Source organism: Python bivittatus, unplaced genomic scaffold (assembly GCF_059951505.1).
Source record: "Python bivittatus isolate LINGU-HERP-01145 unplaced genomic scaffold, Pbiv_v1 ctg000690_np1212, whole genome shotgun sequence".
Taxonomy (NCBI): domain Eukaryota; kingdom Metazoa; phylum Chordata; class Lepidosauria; order Squamata; family Pythonidae; genus Python; species Python bivittatus.
Window position 1 is genome coordinate 2,383,346 of NW_028277096.1, and position 21,741 is coordinate 2,405,086.

Below are 21,741 nucleotides of genomic sequence, written 5' to 3' on the forward strand. Positions count from 1 at the left end.
TGCTGCTTAATTACAGTCTGCTCTTAAGACATCAGACAATCTGTTGGGTTCACCTAGATAGAATAGACCATACAATCATTGTAACTCCCAGTCAATATGGTTGTCATGCTGACTGAAGGTGACCAGAATTATAGTTCAATATATCTACAAAGTTACTTACTTGGGGAAGCCTGATGTAAGGAAGAATTGTTATAGCGGTGAGTGAGCTGACTTCCCACAGCCTGCCACTCTTGATCCTCAGGAACTGCTGCTAAATAGACAAGGAACTCCAGGATTCTCCAGAACATAGGTTGAAGACTATTAATACATCAAAAAGAAAGGAGGCTACTCGCTCTTTAAAATGCTAGCATTGCTTTCAGCTGTGCAGTGTTTTAACAAAAAAAGTCCTACGTAGAAAAGGGTATTCAATGATTACCAAAGGCTGTGTGTGTATATCCTCTCCCCTCCTGAAAATCAGGAAGTTATTTCAGATAAGTAATGACACTTTGCAAAATGATGAACCATAGCTTCATAGATCCATATATTCTTAGTGTACATTTTCCTGGTTGTATGATCAAATTAAGTGATATTTGTGGATCTGTGTAGAATTTTCCTTCTGCATTTTTTCATTATGATGAGCTTTAAGCATCCTACTTTCCCAGTTTCATTCCACAATATAGCACAGCTTTTGTAATCCACTTCTTTTGGATTAGTTAGAAAAGGTGGGTAAAATATTGATATAAAAACCGGAAATCTAAAAAGAAACATTTGGTTGATAAGTTTTAGCTGCAACCTGCTTGATTATATCTGTGTATTCTCTCACCTTTGTAGGTGGTGGAGGAAACTCACTTTATCTTGAAAGAGTATGGCTTCCGTTTTGTGCGTCGAGGGCACATTTATGTCAAAGGCAAGGGTGACTTACTGACCTATTTCATGAAAGGACGTGAAAAGCAAGGTTCCTTTATCAATGGTTCATGTGTAACTTTGCCCCACCAGGTGGTTGACAGTTCTTGAAGCTCTCACACTCTACATGCAGATAGCAGAATAAAGCAGGTACCTCTGTAATGCCCAAAGACAAACAGCTTTCAGCACCTGCTGCTCTGGATGGGAGATTGATATATACACTGCTAATATAATTAGATTTACAGGAAATCACCCCTTTGCTTGTTCCTTTCTTCTTGAACATTTATTATTTGTAAAGGGGCTCCCTTGCCATCAGTGTCTGCATTTGTCTCTTGATATAGATGGGGCAGGAGAAAGGAGGTTTCAATAGAAAGAATCCTGCCTCTTGCACAAATATGTGGCTTCTTGCACATTCAGGTCTGGAGGTAATAGAATTCTCATGGCAGCCTTGCTTGGATAGATCACCTTGATTGCATTATCTTTTTAGTTCAAATGTGCAGTGGTTTTGATTTTTCATGGATCTAAGCTCTGCATAGACTTTTTTGTAAAAATAAATGTAAGTTCGGAATGGGTACTACAAATAGATGATCTTGGAAAACTGCATAAAGTTCACACTTGGCTCACTTGGTTCAAATGGAGTTCATCATTGCCTCAAAATAGGCAAATAGAAAGGAAAAAAAGCAAGTGGAATCTTTCTTTTCACTGCAACAAGATGGAGAGGGAAAGGGAGAGAGACCATTCATGTATATGTACACGAATGGTAATATATATGATAATATATATGAGAACAGATACTTTTATATTTTTAATGTATCTTAATTGTGAAAGTAAGGTGCCTCTTTCAGGCTGTGCCTTGCTTCCTTTTCTGCCCTCATCTTTGCTGATGCTTTAAAAGGAAGAGATTTATACAGCCTGATCCCAGGCTGTTTTATTAAAAGCCTTCATCTGATTGTTATGTTGAAATAAAAATTATGTAATTTGTCTAGTTTCTCAAATAGATTCAGTTTGATTTTAAAGTTGCTGTCTCTTGTTTTCTTTTGAGGAGAAAAAGGAGCTCTGTCATTCACTCTAAGGGTTGTGGAGGTGGTACATAACACAACTGTAGATATTGAGAGCTGATGGGTGGCACTGGTTTTATTTAAAACTGTTGTATAGCATATCCCATTTAAAAAAAAATGAAGTAATTTATAGTTGTGCATGTTGGGGTTGAATGCTAATTAATCTTAATAGAAGAAAAGATTTCTGATTTCAGAGTGATGTCTAAGAATGCCAGTGTGATATTAGAATATTTAAATACAACAAACCAAGAGGATAACTATATAGTCTGTTAGTAGACCATTTTTTGTCTGATTCAGACAGACATAAACAAAAGAACAAACTTGGTATTGCTAAACACTGAGGACTTATGTCTTAAAGACAAATCCCAATTAGCAAAGGCTATACTGGGAGGCTTGTGGGAGAGAGGGGCATGGTAAGGAAGGCTGCTGTTATCCTGAGTATTAGCTGGCTTTTTACATTTACTACAGATCAGGGCTTCTTTTGTATTGAATAAGAAATAAAACCTGTACAAATATAAACATACAGATTAAATGTTATATGAGTTTCCCATTTAGTCTGTATTTAATTTGTGAAAATGTGATATCAGAGCCAAGACTGTAAACAGAGACTTCCCCACTTCCGATGTATGTAGTTTATTCTGGGAGCTTAGTAAGACAAAATGCAGGAAACAAATGTGCTTGAAGACCAAATCAATCTTCTTGCAGGGGTTTCAGATATTACCAGCCATACAAAGTCTTAATCCATACAGATAATCCTACTAAATCAGATACGTATGTAATTTCATATGTAATTTCTCATTTCTCATATGTAATTTAGACATTTCAGTGGAAAATACTATTGCATGCCCCTTTGCAGAGCTTTACCAGAAACAAGTAAAGGAGGGTTGTGATGGAAGCAGGACAAGCCTAAAGAATGAGTGTATGATAGTCTTTGAATATTATTACATCAACATTTTTTAAAAACGTGAGACCAAAAAAAAATAAAAAATAGTGGTCATGTTAGAAAAAAAAATTCACCATAAGGGTTATACTTTGGGGGAGAAATCAAAATCCATTGTTGATTAATAATTTTATTTTTAAATGGCATATCCCATCCTGGCAATACTATGAACACTTCAGTTTAAGTTTCACAGCAGCAGTAAAGTAGTGCTTTGCTATTGCTGCCTTATGTGGATTTTTTTTAAACATTTACCACTGGAATGTTCCATATTATTAATCTGGCTGAATGTACTGATGTGACTATTTCCAATACTATTCAGGAATTTTCTGGAAATCTTCTGAAATAGGAAATAGTTCAGAGTTCTAAATGTAGTTCAGCAGATGATAATGGTCCCAATACAGATTGTGGTTTTTAAAAAAAGTATCTATTCATATTGTGATATAACTTGTCATTAAAAAGGAGCAAGTGTTAGATTAACATTTTATAGCCCATCCAAATCAAAAGACACTGGGCTACTTACCAAATTATTATTGTGAAAAAAAGTTGAAATAGGTTCCTGATGATTTGCTATATTAGATTGTCTTTCTTGTCTCCCAAACTAGAGTAACTATATTCTGATCTGGCTCCCTTATCAGTTTGAGACAGAAGGACTGCTTGAGTGGGGGTTTACATCTCTCTCCCCCAGAGGAAAAGGCAGGGAGGGGTTAAGTAATTTATACATGCTATCAAGGGTCTTTGAGTGGAACAGGATACAAAGCAGTCCGGCTACCCTGCAGTCCTTGGCTTATTTCAAAACTCTGCTCTATTTGGAAGAGCTCTTTGTTCTTTTGATGCAGCCTGGAAGAAAGAAAAGAAAGTAAGTTGAGCCCTCCATGTAAAGTTTACCTCAGCCTCCACCTGTCAACAGAAGGAAACAGAAGCCTTAACCTACCAACTCAAACCTAAGATACAGAGGAGCATATGCCAATATGGAAACTCTTACCTATAGCAAATATCTTGATTAAGTTCATGAAAACAAAAACTATGATTATGTTTGATTATATTCCTAACTGTAAATAAATTATTACATTAAATTTGGGGGAGAGAAAAACCTGAAACAACCAAATTAATGACTACTGTACAATTAAAGGTGCAGCAAATTTTTGAGCTAAGCTGGATAATTTTTATTAATTTTTCTAAGTCTGGACATAAATAAGCAACAAGATACTTTAAGACTTGCAATGCTAATATTTTCCTGTCTTTCTAAATTAAGGTTGCTTTCATATTACTTGCTTTACATGTGTCAGAGTCTACAACACTCAATTCCCAATCCAAGTAAATCCTCTGGAGACTAGACCATTCCAGTAAAGATTTCTTTATTGAGAAGAAGTATACATAGATTGCTGAAACTGATAACCCACTCTCAGTGTTTTCCTTTTAACCCCCCCCCCCCGCGGTTTCCCTCTTTTCAAGTTCCAGTCCCTCTCACGCCTTCTCTTGGATCTCTTCTTGGTCTCACGCCTGCGCGACCTTGCGAATTCCTGAGAACTCGATAACATTCCGTCTGTCTCTGTCTACCTAAATCTCTCCCCCCCCCATTTTGTGGCAGGAACGAGTAAGCAATTTATATAAACTAACATTCTTAACAACCCAAACACTTCTACTTTATGGCCTGTGTGAGGAAACATTCTAATTAGGTCAATAGCTCTACTAAATCTAATAGTTGCCATAAATAGATAGTTGATTGATTGCGAGGATCCTGACAACATGTAATTTGTTTTTGAATACACACACACACACATTAGTAGAATAATTTAACAAAATGCAAAGTCTATCTTAAACATTCTCTAGAAAGGCCTAATTGCTTTTGCATCATAGACACTGTTCCAGAGGTGAAATTTAATCATTCCTCTTAGGGCTAGGCAAATTATCTAATGAAAGCATACCAAGAAACTATTTTTTTAACATTGAAACCTGCAAAATCAGAATTTCAACATCAAACCTAAGCAAAGCAGTTAGTTACAATGCAAATGCTGCCATAAAGACAAATTTCTGATTCCTTTTATAGGAAAAGGAATTGTAATGGGCAAAGTTTCCATAGGAAAGGTGGAATACAAAATGTGAACTAAAAGTGAAAATGTTGCCCATCTATTTTGTCCTTACCTGAAAACAGACTCAACTAAAGGACTTCATCTGTCAGTTTTTTTACTGGATCATGTTCTACCATCCCTCAGATTTATAATGGCACTTCAGCATTTTAAAGTAGTTTATTTTAAAACTAAAGACAATCCTTCATCAATACTATATATTTTCTGGGTAGAACAATCTCTTATTACTGTGAGATCCCTCTTAGTCTTTCTACCTTAGTGGAATTTACAGTGCAGCGGCCTCAGAGGGAACTCTTCTGCCGCCACATGCAGAGTGGAAAGATGATGCCAGTGTAATTGGTTGACGGAGATTTTCAGCTGAGGCTGTGATAGAAATAAAGACTTCTTGAAGAGGCTTCTCATAGAACAAAGCCAAATGAGCTGCTGCCATCTCAGCCACAGGGGCTGGTGCATCTTCTGAAGAAAAAAAGAGGGCAAGAATTAGCAGTATGAAAACCTTGACTATTTCTCCCCAGTTCTATTCTTTCTGTGTGGTAGGTGATTTTTTTTTTTTTTTTTAACTGAGATCTTTGAGCCCCAACAGTAGAGGCTAGGTTATATACGGAAACAAAATGCATACCTCTGTAATTTTTGAATTAGGTAAAGGTTCACTGTAAAGGACAGGATCACATATTGCAAAACTAGAAGGAATTTTAAGTGTATTTGTGACATCAAGAAACAAATTGAAGGATGAAATCTGTTGAAAAGAAACAGAAGCTGATTTATAAGGTTTGGGACAAGAATTTATCTCAACAGGGACAAGTAAGAAAAATGGAGTTGTTTTGTATATAAACCCATAACTGCGACCAAAACTGATATTGACTGATGATTATGGGAGATATGTGGGGGCTGAAATTAATTTGAATAAAATCAAGATTATGTTATTGGGAATATATGCCCCAAATGATAACAAAGCTATATTTTTTAAAGGACTTATAGAAAAACTAATAGACTTGCAATATGAAAATTGGCCTCTACTGGGAGATTGGAATAGCATGGTTTGCCCCCAAAAAGAACTTCTATGAAAGGAATGAAAATGCAAGGCAAACTGCCAAAAATATTTTTTGAAATGATGGAGATATATATATATATATATATATATATGTAGATATATATATATATAGATATATAGATATAGATATATAAGTGGTGACTCTAAAAGAATATACTTATAAATGAATAAATTTAGAATATACTCTAAAAATGGTGACTCTAAAGAATATACTTATTTCTCTGAAAGACATAGATCTTTCTCAAGAATAGATATGCTTTGGATTTCCAAAAATCTTGCTACGAGTGTTAATAAAGTGGAGATATTGCCAAAGACTTTTTCAGATCATAACAGAGTGACTAACATATAAGAGGAGAGCTAGAACTTACAGATGGAGGCTAAATGAAACTTTGTTCCAAAAGGAATCAATAATGGAGGATTGTAAAAAGAAATTGAAATACCTTTTTGAGAATAATCTCAATAAAGGCACTGACATAAGGACAGTATGGGATGCTAGTAAAGTCTATATGAGAGGGCAATTTATAGAGCAAAACAGTAAACTGAAAAGGGAAAAGACAAGAGAAGATGCAAAAGATTTTAATGGAGATAAAGATGAAAGAGGAGAAACTCTGGAGACTCCAGAAAGGAAAAATGTCTCACAGCAAATCAAACTCTTACAACACCAGCTTCTGTGTTAATGATAAGAGAAATGGAAATAAAAATGAACTTTGCAAAACAGAAGAATTTTGAGTAAGCAAATAAGCCAGAGAAATAGTTGGCATATAAACTGAAAAAGAAAAGCGAGACGAAAATGATATTAAAATTACAAAATGGGAAAATTATGGTAACAGACAATGTAAGTATGCAAAGAATATTCCATCAGTATTGTACAAAGCTATACAAAAGGGAAGAAATTCCCCCAGAAAAAGTGGATGAATATTTAAAGAAACAAAATTTACCAAAAATAACAGATAAACAAAAACTGATGATGAATGGACCTATAACAATAAGGGAAGTCTATGAAGCCATAAAAAAGATAAAAATAGGGAAAGCTCCTGGTCCAGATGGATTGCCAGCCTCCTACTATAAACATTTTGAAGATGAACTGTTATAACCTCTTCAAAAAATGAATTCTATTCTAGATAATGGAAAAATACTGGATAGTTGGACAGGTGCAAATACAACACTAATTCCTAAAGAATGGCAAGACCTGACTTTACCAAAAAACTACCCACCAATATCTTTACTGAATAACGGTTATAAAATAATTACAGATTTTGGTTGAAAGGATGAAAAATGTCTTGCAAGATTTCATTCATGAAGATCAATGTGGCTTTTTGACTAAAAGGTAACTAAGAGATAATATTAGAAATATTCTTAATATATTAGAATATCTGGAGCAGCATAATGAAAAACAAGCTGCTTTGATATTCCTTAATGCGGGGAAAGCATTTGACAATCTGAACTGGACTTTTCTGTTCAAAATTCTGAAAGATGTGGATTTTGGGGAAAATGTTTTACATGGGTGAAATCAATATATACTTCACAAAGGGCACAAATTATAGTTAATGGGGAATTGACTAAACCCTGTGAAATACAGAAAGGAACAAGGGAAGGACACCTACTTTCATTGTGATTATTCATTCTGGGCCTTAAAGTTCTGAATAGAGACATAAGACATGATGAAAGAGTAGCTGGGGTGAAAGTTAGAAAAGAAGTATACACACTTAGGACATTTGCTGACAATTTGGTTTTAATTTTGGAAAATCTCTTGGAAGGAATAGAAATATTGATGGAAAAATTAGAAGAATTTGGTGCATTGGCTGGATTTAAAATCAATAATGAGAAAATGAAGATGTTAACAAAAATATGGGGATGGAAGATCAAAAAGTATTGATTGTAAAAACTGGTTTTCAGATTGAGAAAAAAGTAAAATACCTAGGTATTACTATTATGAACTGTATGTTATTCCAAAATAATTATGTAAAGGTATGGAATGAAATTTAAAAAGTTATGTTAAGATGGAAAAAATTACAATTATTGTTGTTTGGAAGAATTTCTGTGGTAAAAATGAATGTATTACCTAGAATGATGTTTTTATTTCAGAGAATACCAGTTATGCACCTTTTAAGCAATGGCAAAATTATATCTAGATTTATATGGCAGGGGAAGAAACCAAGAGTTAAATATAAAATTCTCTAAGATGCAAAGTAAAGGGAGGACTGGGATTGCCTAATTTCAAATAGTACTTTGCAGCCTGCTGTTTGGTTTGGATGAAAGAGGGCTGTCGTTGAGAAATACGAGAATGCTGGAATTAGAAGAACAGAATTTAAGATGAAGTCAAGAGAACAATTGACTGCAGAGGGATTTAGTTTTCAATGGTTTTCATATGGACAATTAAGGGAGAGATTTAATATAGACAAAAAGGTAACTGGAATAGAACATAAGATGGAATTGGAAATTGAATTATGTACAGACGATGACGTGACTGCTAAAATTTATAAACTTTTGTTGAGATTTGAAATGGAAGAAGAACAGATTAAAGAGTGCATGATAAAATGGGCTAAGAATGTTGGTTATAATATACAGGTGAACCAATGGGAGAGAATGCGGTTAAAAGGGTTGAAATTTACATTGTGTTATGATCTCAAAGATAATGTTTATAAAATGATATACCATTGGTATATGTCACCAGAGAAATTATTGAAGATGTATGAAGGTACCTCTAATCAATGTTGAAATGTGAAAAGCATGAAGGGGCATTTTACCATGCATGGTGGACTTGTGAAAAAGTGAAAAAATACTGGATATTTATACACATGATGGTGCAAAGAATTTTAAAAATATTCAGATGAAACCAGTTTTCTTATTGGGACTTATGGATAGCCAATTAGAAAAGACTTATGGAAGATTGTTCTTATATATGGTAACTGCAGCAAGGCTATTATATGCACAAAGAAGGAAAACCACTGAAATACCCACAATGGAGGAGTGGATTGTAAAGATGGCAGAATTTGCAGAAATGGCAAAATTGACCTGTTTGGTTAGAGATAAAATAATAAGTACTTTTATAAAAGACTGGAAACCCTTTATGGACTTTTTGCTGAAAATGGAAAAAAATCCTAAAGGGGGAAGAAAGACAATATGTTTGTAACTGCTGTAAAGATCTGAAGTTGTTTCTTCAAATATCTTTTATTTTTGTCTTTTTCTATCTGTATTGTTTTCTGTACCTCTTTTATCTTTCTTCTTTTTCTTAACCTTTTTCATATATTTTTTCATGTTTATCTTTTATTCATGTAAAAATCTCTAATAAAAATTATATAAAAAAGAAAAGACACAGAAGCTATGCAAAGGGAGGAGGAATTGTTCTGTATGTTAAAAATATGCATTCATGTTCAAAAATAAGTGAATGAGGTTGCAGATATTGTAGAGCATATCTGATGTAAAATTGCCTCCTATTGCCTTACCACTCAAGATGTTGGTGATGCTTTCCAAAAGGAAATTGCAGATCTTTCAAAGGAACATGAAAGTGATGAGGGGACTTAAATACTCAAGCATCTGCTGGGAAACAAACTGTGCCAAGCGTGGTTCTTCCAGAAGATTCTTAGCTTGTGTTGCTGATAATCTTTTCTTCAGTGAGAGGATCAGCTAGTGCCAACTTGATATTAATCAATAGAGAAGACTTAGTTAAGAAATTGTAAGTGGCAGGGATATTGGGAGACATAACCATCTAATGTTAGAATTCTTGATTTTAAGGGTAACTAAAGCTAAGTGTCACTGAATGAGTATCTTGGATTGTATGTCTTGGAAAGGGGGACATGTCACCAGAGTGCATACAGCCAGCCCAAACTGTAAACATGAAAGCCGGAAAACTAAAACTCAGAACAAGCAGAGGTTGCTGAATGATTTTAAGACTGGTGGGATTCTTTAGTTATGTTCAAAATAAAAGGAAGAGAAAATAATCAGTATTCAGTTGCTCAATGAAAATGGCAAAATGCTAATCAGTAACAACAACAAGGCAGAGCTATCAAGTTCCTAATTTGGCTTTGACTTCTCCCACAAGCTGGTACATGTTCCACTAGGCAACTGTGAAAAGAGATGGAAAAGCAGGATTGAAGCATGAGACTGATAGGAATATAGTCCCTGAATACCTGCTTACTTTGAGTATAAAACTCCAGGGCCAGATTAATTCAATTCAGTGGTGCTGAAAGAACTTGCTGATAGTCTTGTTAAACTTATTTACATATTGTCTTTGAAAAATCCCGGAGAACTAGTGAGATGCCAGATGACTGGAGGAGGGCAAGTGTCCGTATCTTCACAAAGGAGAAAAAGGAAGGATCAGGGAACTACAGAAAAATTGATTTGACATCAATATCTGGGAAGATTCCAAAATATATCATAAAAAAAGTTTGATCCCTATTATTGATTTGGACTCATTGATCTAACTAGCCCTTCCATCCTATGATTCTAAGTAAATCGCACTTTATTTCTGAATGTGAATGCTTCATGAAGACCAAAGACGATCACAACAGCTTGAAAGTTCCCCATATTATCAACCTTTTTCTTCAGCCTACCAGTTCTCTGAAATTGTGCCACTGAAATTGAGAACCATTGAAAAATGGTTGAAGACATATGAAGACATAATTTCTTACCAATTTTCTATAAAAAAGAAGCTGTTGGAAAGGCTAATAAAAATTTAAATGCCAATTTGTATTTCACTTTTTGTTATTAGCTACCTTGAATGCTTGGATAGAAAAGCAGGATATAAATCATATCAATAAACAACATGCTTCATTGAATTATATTCCATTAATTCCTTTATTTTACTATTTAACAAGTTTGTATATTATGTGTATATATCACATAACAGAGTCCCAGAAGTTAACAATATAAAACATAAAAACAGAATAACACACAATAATAAACAGCATATAACTGATAAAACAATAACCATACAAAGCCAAGAGCATCCACTTTTCTCATCCCCTAAAAGCTCTCTGGAATATCTGTTTTAACTTGCCTTTGGAAAGACCATCATGGTCAGTGCAGACCTGGCCTTAGGATGGGGATTATTTCATAGGGCAAGGATCATCATAGAAAAACACAGCTTTTCTAGGTTCTAGGAGAACCACTGCAAAACAGCGTCTGCCACTCCTAATGTCCAGAACCAGTCCAGAAGGATACCATGGCCAATGGTACTGAAAGCCGCCAAGAGATCCAGGAGTATAAGGATGGACATACCAGCCCCATCCCAAGCACTCTAAAGGTCATCCACAAATGCAACCAATGCTGTCTCAGTACTATAACCTGACCGGCTCAACCTCTTCCCAGGTAACCAGGCTAAGATGTGCCTCAGGCACCTCCATAAGACCTGTCCAGCCAGAGTCCAAATCAGAGCGAAACCGAGCAACTTTATCCAACAGATATCTAGAATAGTTCTCACAGCAGACCTGGTCTGGACCAGGTCACTCAAAACGGGGCCGTTGGCCAGCTACCTGTGGATATAAGAACAGAGAAGTAAGTCTTCTTTGCTGCTCTTACTGCCACAAGCCAAGTCCTAAAATCTCATCTTTGCTCAGTTGGCTTTGCTCCTAATCTTCCTGCAGCAGTGCTCTAGGCATCTCTTGTATCACTTTATCTTCCAGAGCTGCTCTGTAAAGCAGGAAGCTCCACGGGATCCACAATCACAGAGACTCTGCACAAGTGCGACCTGGTCTAAGGCCCTCATCATATTCCAAGCCATGACCAAGACTTCAGCAAGATCATGCCCCAGAGCATCAGGAATAATTCCAAGCTCCCCCTGAAACCCTAGTGGCTCCATCAATTGCCTGGCATGGGCTGAACAGGCCTCACCTCCCTGCAGAGGGGGACAGCTACAGAGATCTCTAGGGTCAAGAAGGAGTGATCTGTCCATGACAAGGGAGTGATGTTAACATCCTCCAATCATATGGGGTTTTATAGGTAAAGAATAGCACTTTGAACTGCACTCAGAAACCTAGTGGAAGCCAGTGCTGGGCCCATGGCCAGCAGCAGCTCCCATCCACCAACACCAACTGCTGCTTCTGATCTGCACGTACCTATAAGAGTTGAGCTGAACTCAAAGGATTCTTCACTTAAATAATCTATTCCATTATCAAACACAACCTATTGCTTCTCACCTTTACATACAACAGTGACCTTGGTTGGGAGGGCATTCATGGGATTTCCATAAGTAATCTTTGCTGTAAATGGAAAATTCCCACCTTCTGTCACACGGTAGTTAAATTCCAACTGAGTGTATAAGGAATTTCCTTTCATGCATCCTTTAAAAAAAACAGCAAAATGTTCCTGCAAGCAAGAGAATAATGCATGTCATATCTAAGATCATCTTCAGAGGCTCTTCTTCAGGTGCTTATTTACATATGTAGGTACATACGTATAACTTCTGTACATGTACTTTTAAAATTTTTTGATGTTGAATTTGAAAGAAGCAGAATAAACCTTGAAAAAATCTGTAATTCCAAGGTTAAAATTTATCACATCCTGATGTTGCCAAATCTAATTATCTTTTATTTAGCCTTTTGTTTAGGACAATCACTTGGAGAACCTGTTTCTGCTGATCACAAGAATCTACTTGATTTTATTTATCTTAGCCCTTGAAGAAGAAAAAGCATAAGTCACACTAAAAAGAAAATGGTTTTCTTTTCATTTACTGAACTCCCTAAAAAAGAAATTAAAAGCCTCTTGGGATTTGAGATGCCTGCCATCAGACAAGTTCTCCCAGAAGTTCTCACATTGCTGGTCAACTGAGCAAAAACGTCTCCTTCTTTTTCTCTCTCTGCCATCCTTAGAAGAACCTTCCACTGTACCCAAGCCAGCAGACCAGGATAGGTATACATTTGTACTCTTATTACTTCTCTGTCCCTTTCTCAAGTTTTCATCAGGGAGCAGCATTTGCAGACCTTCCTGAAGTTTGTATTGAAGGTCTCCTCAACTTTTTCCTTTGTGAGGGGTTTCCCATTTCTGTTTTTAGGTCATTCCAAGATTTTCTTTCTTCCATCTCTTCTCAAAAGCTGCTCGATCTTTGGCTTTGCTATTCTCATTCCTATAGCCACCTCAGTTCCCAAAGCAGTCAGATACACACCTCTACTAGAAATGCTAAGAATGTCATTTTTTAGCCAAAATGTTTCTCAAATACAAACATTATTTTCACTGCATCTTGCTGCATTACTGCCTTTTCATGTTTACTGCACATCATGTATGATTTAATGACTTGACTAACTTTAATGGCTTTCCCTTGACTAACACCTTCAGTTTAATGTGTAATTTGAATACAAACAGAAACACCCTGTCAGAATGTTTCCCTCTCACCTTTTGGCTTAATCATGGCAGATGGTATATTCTTTTTTTTAAAAAAGAAACACACATACTTAAACCCATGTGAATCTAATCTACCATACGCTTCATACTCTTTTGCAAGGATTGAATTATGATTACTATTTCAGCATTTAGACAAAGATACTGCTATGCTGAAGTCCACCCAGTGGCCAGTTTATATACTACAGTTCAAAAATTTACAAAAAGCATACATAGGCTGTACACTATGATTTTCAAAAGGCCCGTATAAGGCTATTGCACCACATTTTAAATACTGGGGATCAGGATCAGCAGTAGTTGTAGGTGGCCATGTCAAGTGCAAAGATGTTACTTGGGGCAAGTAGCTAGAGCTGGGACCCTGCCAGCCTTCACAGTGCCTTGAAGACCTCTATTTTTCCATAGGTGCTAAACCAGGCTGCTGCATGAACCTGTCTTAAGTGTATGCTTGGAGTTAAGTGTGATATGTTTTTATTGATGTTAACTTGTATTTTAATGTTTTAACCCTATGTAAGCCTCTCATAGTCATCAAAAGGGTGGTGGCCTTAAAAACAAAATAAACTGTAGATAAGAAACTGATTAAATTAAACAGATTTGTCTTTCCTTGTATATGACTAAAAACAAAGATATACCAAGCGAAAAATAAACCTGACACCAGAGAGAAGTAACTAAAAGTCTTTTGCCTATGTTATAGTTAAGATGGCAATTTAGATAGGAAAAAACACTATTTTGGCCTATGTAAATTATTTTAGTTTAGGTTATTAGTTATATTAAGGTCCGTTAAACTAATCCAATAGAAAATTATTCTCTCTCCCCCCAAAATGGTACTATAAATTTATGACAGTTAAATAATTTCTCATTAAAAATCTTGACTTATGGGTTTCCTATTTAAAGGACTGTGATAAAAATGCAACTTAAGGTACTTAAAATCTCTCTCTCTCTGGTGTTAATGATGCATATTACTTTATGTGAGATGGGAAGCTATGTAAACATGATAAATAAATAAATATGCTAGTTTGGATTACTCCAACATGCTCTTAATGAAAGAGTGCTTGAAGATGATCCAGAAACTGCAGTTCACCAAGAATTCAGTAGTACTTGTAGTGAATGGCAATTCCAGATGCCACATCACTCCCATATTGAAACAGCTGCACTATTACTAGAAACCAATTGAAGAACTAAGAGTTCAGGGCACTCTACAGGCAGGTGTTCCTGCAAGTAATCTGGACCAAAGGTATGCAAGCTGTTACACATCACAGTGAGCATTTGGAATTGAGTCTCAAAAGCAACTGGTAATCAGCTGCTTCAATATGACATGATGTGTAACCTCCAGAAAGCACTATTCTTGACCTATACTATTGTTGCTGTATTTTGGGTCATTTACAGCTTCCAGACCATCTTCAATTACTCCGCAAAAGTACACTGCAGCAATTCAGTGTTGAGGTTACCAGCACTAACATCACCAAGACAAGGTCCTCTCTTTCAGGAATGGGTGCAGCTTATTTATTAGCTGAAGCACAACTGTTTTGCCCAGATTCAGTTTCAGTTGTTCTTGTACAACCAGCCCTTTATAGCTTACAGAGGCTCTCAAGACAAAGCTGGGTATTTCAACATAATAGTAACATTAACTCCAACTTCATACATGATCTTTAGGCCTTTATAGACATGTTAAATACTGCAACAGGAGAACCTTGCAGGGGACTCCCCAAGACAGTTCCCAAAATGTCAAGCAGAATTCATCCAATGCCACCTTCTGATATTGTTCAGAGATAACTACTTACTTTTTCTTATACTATGAAACAAGTAATTGTTGGATATCTTTTTATGTATACCTTTTAATAGAGTATTTATGCTACTAATTTGTTACAGTTTTGACTGATAAAGCAAAGTAATTATTGTTCAGGATTCTAACTTCATAAATATATCATTTAGTAAGAATCCTTATTTCAGTTATTTAAATTGGCCCCTTTATATTTACTGGTTTAAATTAATCCAGCTGATTTTTTTGGGCCTTTTGGCCTTGTCCAGTTTAAATTACAGTCTCTACTAGCTGCTGACTAAAGTTGAAACAGCAGTAACCACATGGCAGAATATCTCCAAGACTACGTATATTAGCTACATCTAATTCAGCACCCTCTATGAAATTTTCTTTTAGAAGAGATAAAACAATGCTACTGAACAAAATGCTTCCTGTTTCATATATGTACAGAAGGACACAATTTTTCCTCTTACCTGTAATTGGTCTGCCTGAAATTTCCTCCTAGCGTAAGCATTCAGGTGATCTGAGAGTACAGACAGGAAGCGCTTGATGTCTTTCTGCAAATGCTCATGAGCTATTTGCTCCAGAGGTATGAAAGCTGGGACTGAATGGTGTCGAATCTGGATTGGCTGTTGTATAAGGATGTCTAAATAATAGGAATCTAGGTAAGTTCCTTCAAAGGCAGTGTTAATGCATAGGGAGATTCCTTGCTCTGTCAATTTCCCACTTAGGCCTAGAAAAAAACGTATTTAAAATCAGAATTTCAAAGCTGGGCTGATGAAGTAATATATCTGTCTGCTGCTATGCAAAAATATAAATCCCACTCAAGTTCAACACAATTTCTGGTGACTACGTAGACATCAAGTTTTCTTAGCAAAGTTGTACTGTACAAGTGGTTTGCCATTGAGTTCTTCAGGATGTTTTTCAACTTCCCGGTCTAGCCTACAATCCTAATACTCCTTGAGAGCTTCCCATTCAAGTTCTAACCAAGTCTAACCTGACCTCAGCTCTGGTAAGCTTCCAAGCCCACAAAAGGTCAGTTAGATGTTCCATCTGCCCCTATACATTTGTTCCTTAACAAATGATTCACAAAATTCTCAGAATGCCTGCTTATTGCATGGGTGTGTGCCTTTGAATCAGTCTTGGCTCTTAGTGACTACATGGACAAGCCCAAGCAGTTTTCTTGGCAATAGTTTTGGAAGTGGTTTGCGATTGCATAGAGCTAAATTGTAGAGCTGAGAGAGAATAGCTGGCCCAAAGTCACCCAGCTAGCTTTGTGCCTAAGGAAGGCATAGAACTCAGACTCCTGGTTTCTAGCCTGGTGCCTTAAACCACTACACCAAACTGGCTCTCTAATTACTCCACACCTACACAAAAATCCCCAGCCCTCACCTATCTTTTCGTTGTCCCACCCCAAAGGATTTGATAAATAGCTCTAAATTTATTGGGATGGTATATTGCACAAAATTAATCAGACATGTTTTGGGCAGAGATAGGGAGAGTAGCCTAGGACCCTAGCCTTATAAGTTCTAAACTAAAGCAAAGAGGACAAAGGGCTATGAAAAATCAGATTGCCAGGCCACTGACTAGCCTAGAAGAGAATCTTGCCCACATGCAAGAAAGGTACCTGTCAGACGAAAAAGTTCTAGCAAGCCCTTGGCATTCTCTATCTTCCCCTTTAAGATGGCCTGTTGGCTTGTCTCTGTAGCCTCAGAAACTTGCCGACTGCTTTTCATGGCATCTTTGCCTGCAATGAGCTACAAAAGGACAGGAGAGTTATAGCTCAATTATTACAACTTATTATGTCCATATTGCCCAGAAGCATCCATCACTTCCACTAAAAGGAGGTTGTTAAGAAAAACATGTTCAGAGCAATGTTCCCTCTAATTTCTGACATGCTGTGTTCAGCGAAAAAATGTTTTGTGCAGCTTTTCCCAAACCAAGTACAGATTTGTGCAGCACAATACAAATATACAAGTAAATTGCAAATACATGCAATAGCAACATGTTAAAATGTTTACTTATTTCTTAAAGTATAGAAGCTAGAAAGTATGATCAATATGTTACATACACTGCTTAAAAGTTGTACCTTCGAGTAATTTTTGACTCCTAGCGACTGCCCCCTGTAGTTTTCTTGGCAGCATTTTTCAGAAGTGCCTTACCACTTCCTTCTTCCTAGGGCTGAGAGAAATGACTGGTCCGGGGTCACCAAATTGGCTTTGTGCCTCAGGCAGGACTAGAACTCACACTGTCCTGGTTTCTAGCCTGATGCCTTAACCATTACACCAAACTGGCTCCACATGTACATGCTTACAGATTATAATCTAAATTCTCTAGTCACTGACAGGTGATAATTGCAAGCAATATTTTGTAAGCATTAGAATTTTTTTTTTAATTTGACAAGGAAGGAAGGAAGGAAGGATACAAAAAACATTTAGATAGCCCCCCTCTTTCATTTTTTCCCCATTCTTCTTGTCTGGATGTATTCTGAATATTTAAACTTTATTATTCATTTAAAAATTGAAATTTTTATAGTTAACAATGATCATGGACCTTGTGCTGCCTGAAACCCAACAGATATTAAACATTTTTTTGGAGGAAGGAGGAAAATTAAACCTTTTTTGAAGGGAGAAGGGAGGCTCTGGAGTGTCTCTAGCTGGGCCCAACCTGGAGCAGATCAGCTGCAACTGCAAGGCTGGGAAAGGACTCTCTGCTGTCCCAGGCAAGAGGCATCTCCCCCAGGAGCTCCCGTTCAGTCCATGCCACGGTGGCACCAAGCAACGCTTGCTGCTGCAGTTAAGCCAAGATAGCAACCTTGTGCACGACTCTTCGTGTGTCACAAGTTTGGAGTTTATGCTGCCTAAATTTAATAAGTTAGTATTACGGAGGCAAATGGATTATTATTGTGATCAAATCACAAATTCAAATTCCATACTATAATTCACAAAAATATTAAGGAGCAAAAGCTATATTTGTCCATCACTGTTTTTCAAAGTCAGAGGGCGAGACACATATTTAAAGCTTGCACAACCAGGGAAAGGTATGAACCTACAATCAGCAGAAATGTAATTCAGTGCTCAATAGGATGCCACATGTTTTCCTAGTCTAAAAAAGGAGAGTCCCAGTGTAACTCCTATTGTATTTGATTAATGTAACCATTGGACAACTTAAAACTAGAAGCTGTTTACATTATCTGACTTCCCAGGATTTATCACAAGAGAACATTTTTAATTATAACTGCAGGGAGATATCCAATAATGGCAATAATTTAGTAGCAACAAATATATTACGGAATAACTGGCAGTGAATGTAGAGAATATAGCACAAAGGCTATGCTTTATGACATACTGGTTCAGTAACTAGCTAATCCAATTTTTGCCTAGTGTGCCACACAAACCCAGCCCACATAGTTTATTTATGGTTCAATGTACTATAAGAACTGAAAAGTGTAGTTAATTAAGCAAAACACAGTTAATGATAGATAAGGATGCCACATTAACACAATAAAAAAATTGCAAGTGAGAAATAGATACCACAATGCCTCCAGAAATAATACATATATACAAGAACATTCCCACACCCACCTCTTTTACAGAAGTGGACCAATATAACTGAATTGTTGAACTAGAAATATTTAGGAAGCTGTTTAATATGTGCTCAATTTTCTTGGAGCTTTAGGGTATTTAAAAGCTGTTTTGACTTCTGTTAAAGTTCAAGTTATATAGTATAAGTTTATGCAAAACTTTACCTAGTAACTCAGCAACTTCATGATTTACATTCTGCTAGTGTTTAAACATGCATGCATTGTCCTTAGGTCAACATACACTTCACACCTACCTGTGATTGACACACATTTAGTTTGGTTTTTAACTCATCTCTCTGACGTCTCAGCTCCTGGATCTTCATTTTCATCTTTAATACCTTCTCTTCATGCTCCTTTATTTTCCCTCGTTTCAGTGCTACTTTGTGGGCAGAAGCCTCCAACTTTTCCAGAAGAGATAATGTACCTGCAAAAAATATACGTAGACAATGGAAACAAACAGCATCTATTTTATTACAAAAATCATAACCAAATCATCTTCACAAGAATATACTGGTGGTCATAAATCTAGCAGTTAAAATTACTTCTTGAAATTTTTTTAGATTTAAGTTAAGTGTCTATTATTTGTGTGCAAGGAATTTGCTAATTATCCAAGAACTACAAGTAAGATAGTCAGCCAAACCATAAAGAATACAATGGAGACAGTTTTGAGCATTGTCAACATAATGACATGAAATGCCAAATCTGTTCCAAGATATATTCTTACGATAATCACCTCATTCTTCACAACACTCAATCTAGTGTGCAATAATGAGTAATAATCACCTGCAAAGGGAGAAGCTTGGGTCAATTAAATACCTAAGTTTAGGGAAAACTCTTTTCCCATATACACATTTTAACTTGATTACATACAGGAGGCTCCAATAAGTTTCCCAGAGAGGGAATTTTATTAAGATTAAATGTATCCCATTCCATACCTTGGCTTTAAACCTACAATAAAACTAAGAATGGTTCACAGAAGAAAAGTTTCCTATCTTTTCATCCTCCTGCTATCCCCTTCAAATTCTCTCTGGAAGCCTCAGGGAACATAGATGCTGCTGGAAGAGAGAGCCACTCCAAATCAAAACTTGAATCCCAAGTTAATTACAGAAAGAATTTTCTTTCCCCTATACCCCTACTCTATACCCTATTAGGCCTCCAGCTTAATTCCATAATATACAGGAGTGTTCCTGCTCAATAAACTTTCCAGTCAGTGTAGGAGGAAAGTAGGAAATTTATCTTTTATGAGCTTCCTTATTAACTTATTTTAGGTTCTAAGCCATCTAATATTAGCAATAGAAACTACTAGGAAAATCTTCAATAATACTTCACTGGATGCTCCCTAGAGAAAGGGCCTTTTCTGTAATGATGCTCACACATGTGATTTCTTGCTAAAAATATTAACACAGTAGTCTCCTTGCTGTCTCTCAGTTACCAGGTGAAAATGATCCTCTTCTCATGAAGTTTTTATAGAACTTACTTAACTGCCTTTATAGAATTCATTCACTGTATCAAATATTAACATGTATACACCAATTTTCTGAAAACGTCTTAAGTAGTATACAACTCAAAGCAATAAGATAAATATTTAATAAATAAAATATCTTTCAAAAATATATTAAAAATTGTTGATTGAGCTTATTTGTTTCTTGTCTTAGAAACATGCTTGTACGTATGCATGCTTTTTTGTTTATGTCTATTATCTGCTTGGGATTCTAGAACAACTTATAATTCTACAAGTTAGATAGGCAGCATGGTAACTTAAGACCCAATTATAATTAGATAATAATTGCCCAAACCTTCAGAATTTCTTCAGGTAACAGGAGTAAGAATCAGTGACACTGACTTTCTAATTCTTCAATGTTAATTAACAGACTACAGCAGTAGCTTGATCTTCCATTCAGATAAGTAGTACAGAAAAGCCGTTGGGTACTATATGAGGGAACCCATTCTACTCCCTTTAAACACTTTTAACTAGAACAGAGTAGTTACCTGCACATTACTGTCTGATAACTTACCATCTGGAAAGGAAATTGCAACTTCTCCCATTTTCAACTTTTGATTCCTTAAAAAAAAAAACCCAAGCCCCCACCTGCCAAAATACCCAAACCCAGAAGAGTTTCTTCCTCAGTTCTAGAATTGGGACAACTTCCTCAGGTGCCTGCAGAAATTTAACACAGAAAGAATTGCTTAATGAATGTCAGTGATGAAAAGTCCAAGTAATTCTGGGACAGAATTAATTCTTTTAAGAAGCAAGTCCCTGGTTTAAAGAGATTCTCTACTAGCTCAGTACACACTTGGTCTTTTTTAAACATTAACCCACCATTGCAACCACACTGGCCAATTTCCCCACTGCCATCAAATGCACTGCATTGCAATCCCCACCATCCGTAGCCAGAACAATTAGTGGTTGAGAATAATGGGCATTATAGTTCAACTCAGGAGTCCACATGTTCGGAAGCTTGCGTGGCTGTTTCTCCTTATATTTTATACTCATTTAAATTGCTAGTCTCAGCTCCTCGTTTGTGGAAAAGGCAGTAGACATAGAACCTGGCGACACCCTTAAGAATCGCGAAAGGACAGCGATCTCCAAAGCCAGGGAGGATGGAAATTACCTTCGGAACCGTTGAGGCGAACGAACGTAGGCTCTCCCACCACCGCTTCGCTCTTGTTTTTATGGCCGCCTTTCGAAGCCGCTGAGACGACCAGATTGGCCTCCCCGGGCGCTATCTGTCCTTACGGGTGGGAAAGCCAGGAGGCCGGCGCGGAGCCCCGAATCAGGAGGGGAGGCAGCGGCCCTTAGAAGGGAGTGGTCCAGTCTCCCTCTAGACGCAGCCAGCTTCAGGACTTGCCAGGCGAGCCTGCCAAAACTCACCGCGATCGCTCAGCAGTTAACTCGCCTCGAACGGGCTCAAAACTCCCGCCACCCAGCAACGACACCCCGCGCTCGGAAGTACGTTGCCCGACGCCAGGACGGAGACTTCCCCTTCTTCCCGAAATGCCTCGCGAGCGATTCTCACGTCAGGTTCCTCAACTATAAGCTCCCAGCTTG

The 21,741-nt window shown here is 36.8% G+C and overlaps 2 protein-coding genes across 4 annotated transcripts in view; one reads left to right on the forward strand and one right to left on the reverse strand.

Moving 5' to 3' along the window:
• Positions 1–2,565, forward strand: part of ADCY3 (adenylate cyclase 3) — a 105,838-nt gene extending 103,273 nt beyond the window's left edge. For both annotated transcript variants that reach the window (XM_088152159.1, XM_088152160.1), the window contains exon 21: positions 811–2,565. In XM_088152159.1, the coding sequence (XP_088008285.1) occupies positions 811–993 (183 nt within the window). In that variant the 3' untranslated portion in view covers positions 994–2,565. The remainder of the gene's footprint in view (positions 1–810) is intronic.
• Positions 2,566–2,586: 21 nt separating this feature from the next.
• On the reverse strand, positions 2,587–21,699 carry CENPO (centromere protein O). 2 transcript variants are annotated; one of them, XM_007434052.4, is made up of 8 exons: positions 21,305–21,699; positions 20,708–20,850; positions 18,947–19,116; positions 16,737–16,866; positions 15,583–15,842; positions 12,156–12,324; positions 5,222–5,423; positions 2,587–3,717 (listed from the first exon to the last, which is right to left on the reverse strand). In XM_007434052.4, the coding sequence occupies exons 2-7, from the start codon at positions 20,736–20,738 to the stop codon at positions 5,233–5,235; spliced, it is 951 nt and encodes a 316-aa protein (XP_007434114.1). In that variant the 5' UTR covers positions 20,739–20,850; positions 21,305–21,699; the 3' UTR covers positions 2,587–3,717; positions 5,222–5,232. The 2 variants fall into 2 exon arrangements, with proteins under 2 accessions (XP_007434114.1, XP_025026186.1); XM_025170418.2 differs by lacking the exons at positions 2,587–3,717; positions 5,222–5,423 and adding an exon at positions 9,907–11,492.
• Between the last annotated feature and the right edge of the window lie 42 nt (positions 21,700–21,741).

What these genes read in the sequence shown, in the direction of transcription:
- CENPO (XM_007434052.4), bottom strand. Translation starts at nt 20,738, where the DNA reads ATGGGAGAAGTTGCAATTTCCTTTCCAGATG. An exon ending in TAAATGTGTGTCAATCACAG is followed by an intron (nt 16,867 to 18,946) that starts GTAGGTGTGAAG and finishes GTCCTTTTGTAG; the next exon opens with CTCATTGCAGGCAAAGATGC. An exon ending in TTCAGGCAGACCAATTACAG is followed by an intron (nt 12,325 to 15,582) that starts GTAAGAGGAAAA and finishes TCTTGCTTGCAG; the next exon opens with GAACATTTTGCTGTTTTTTT.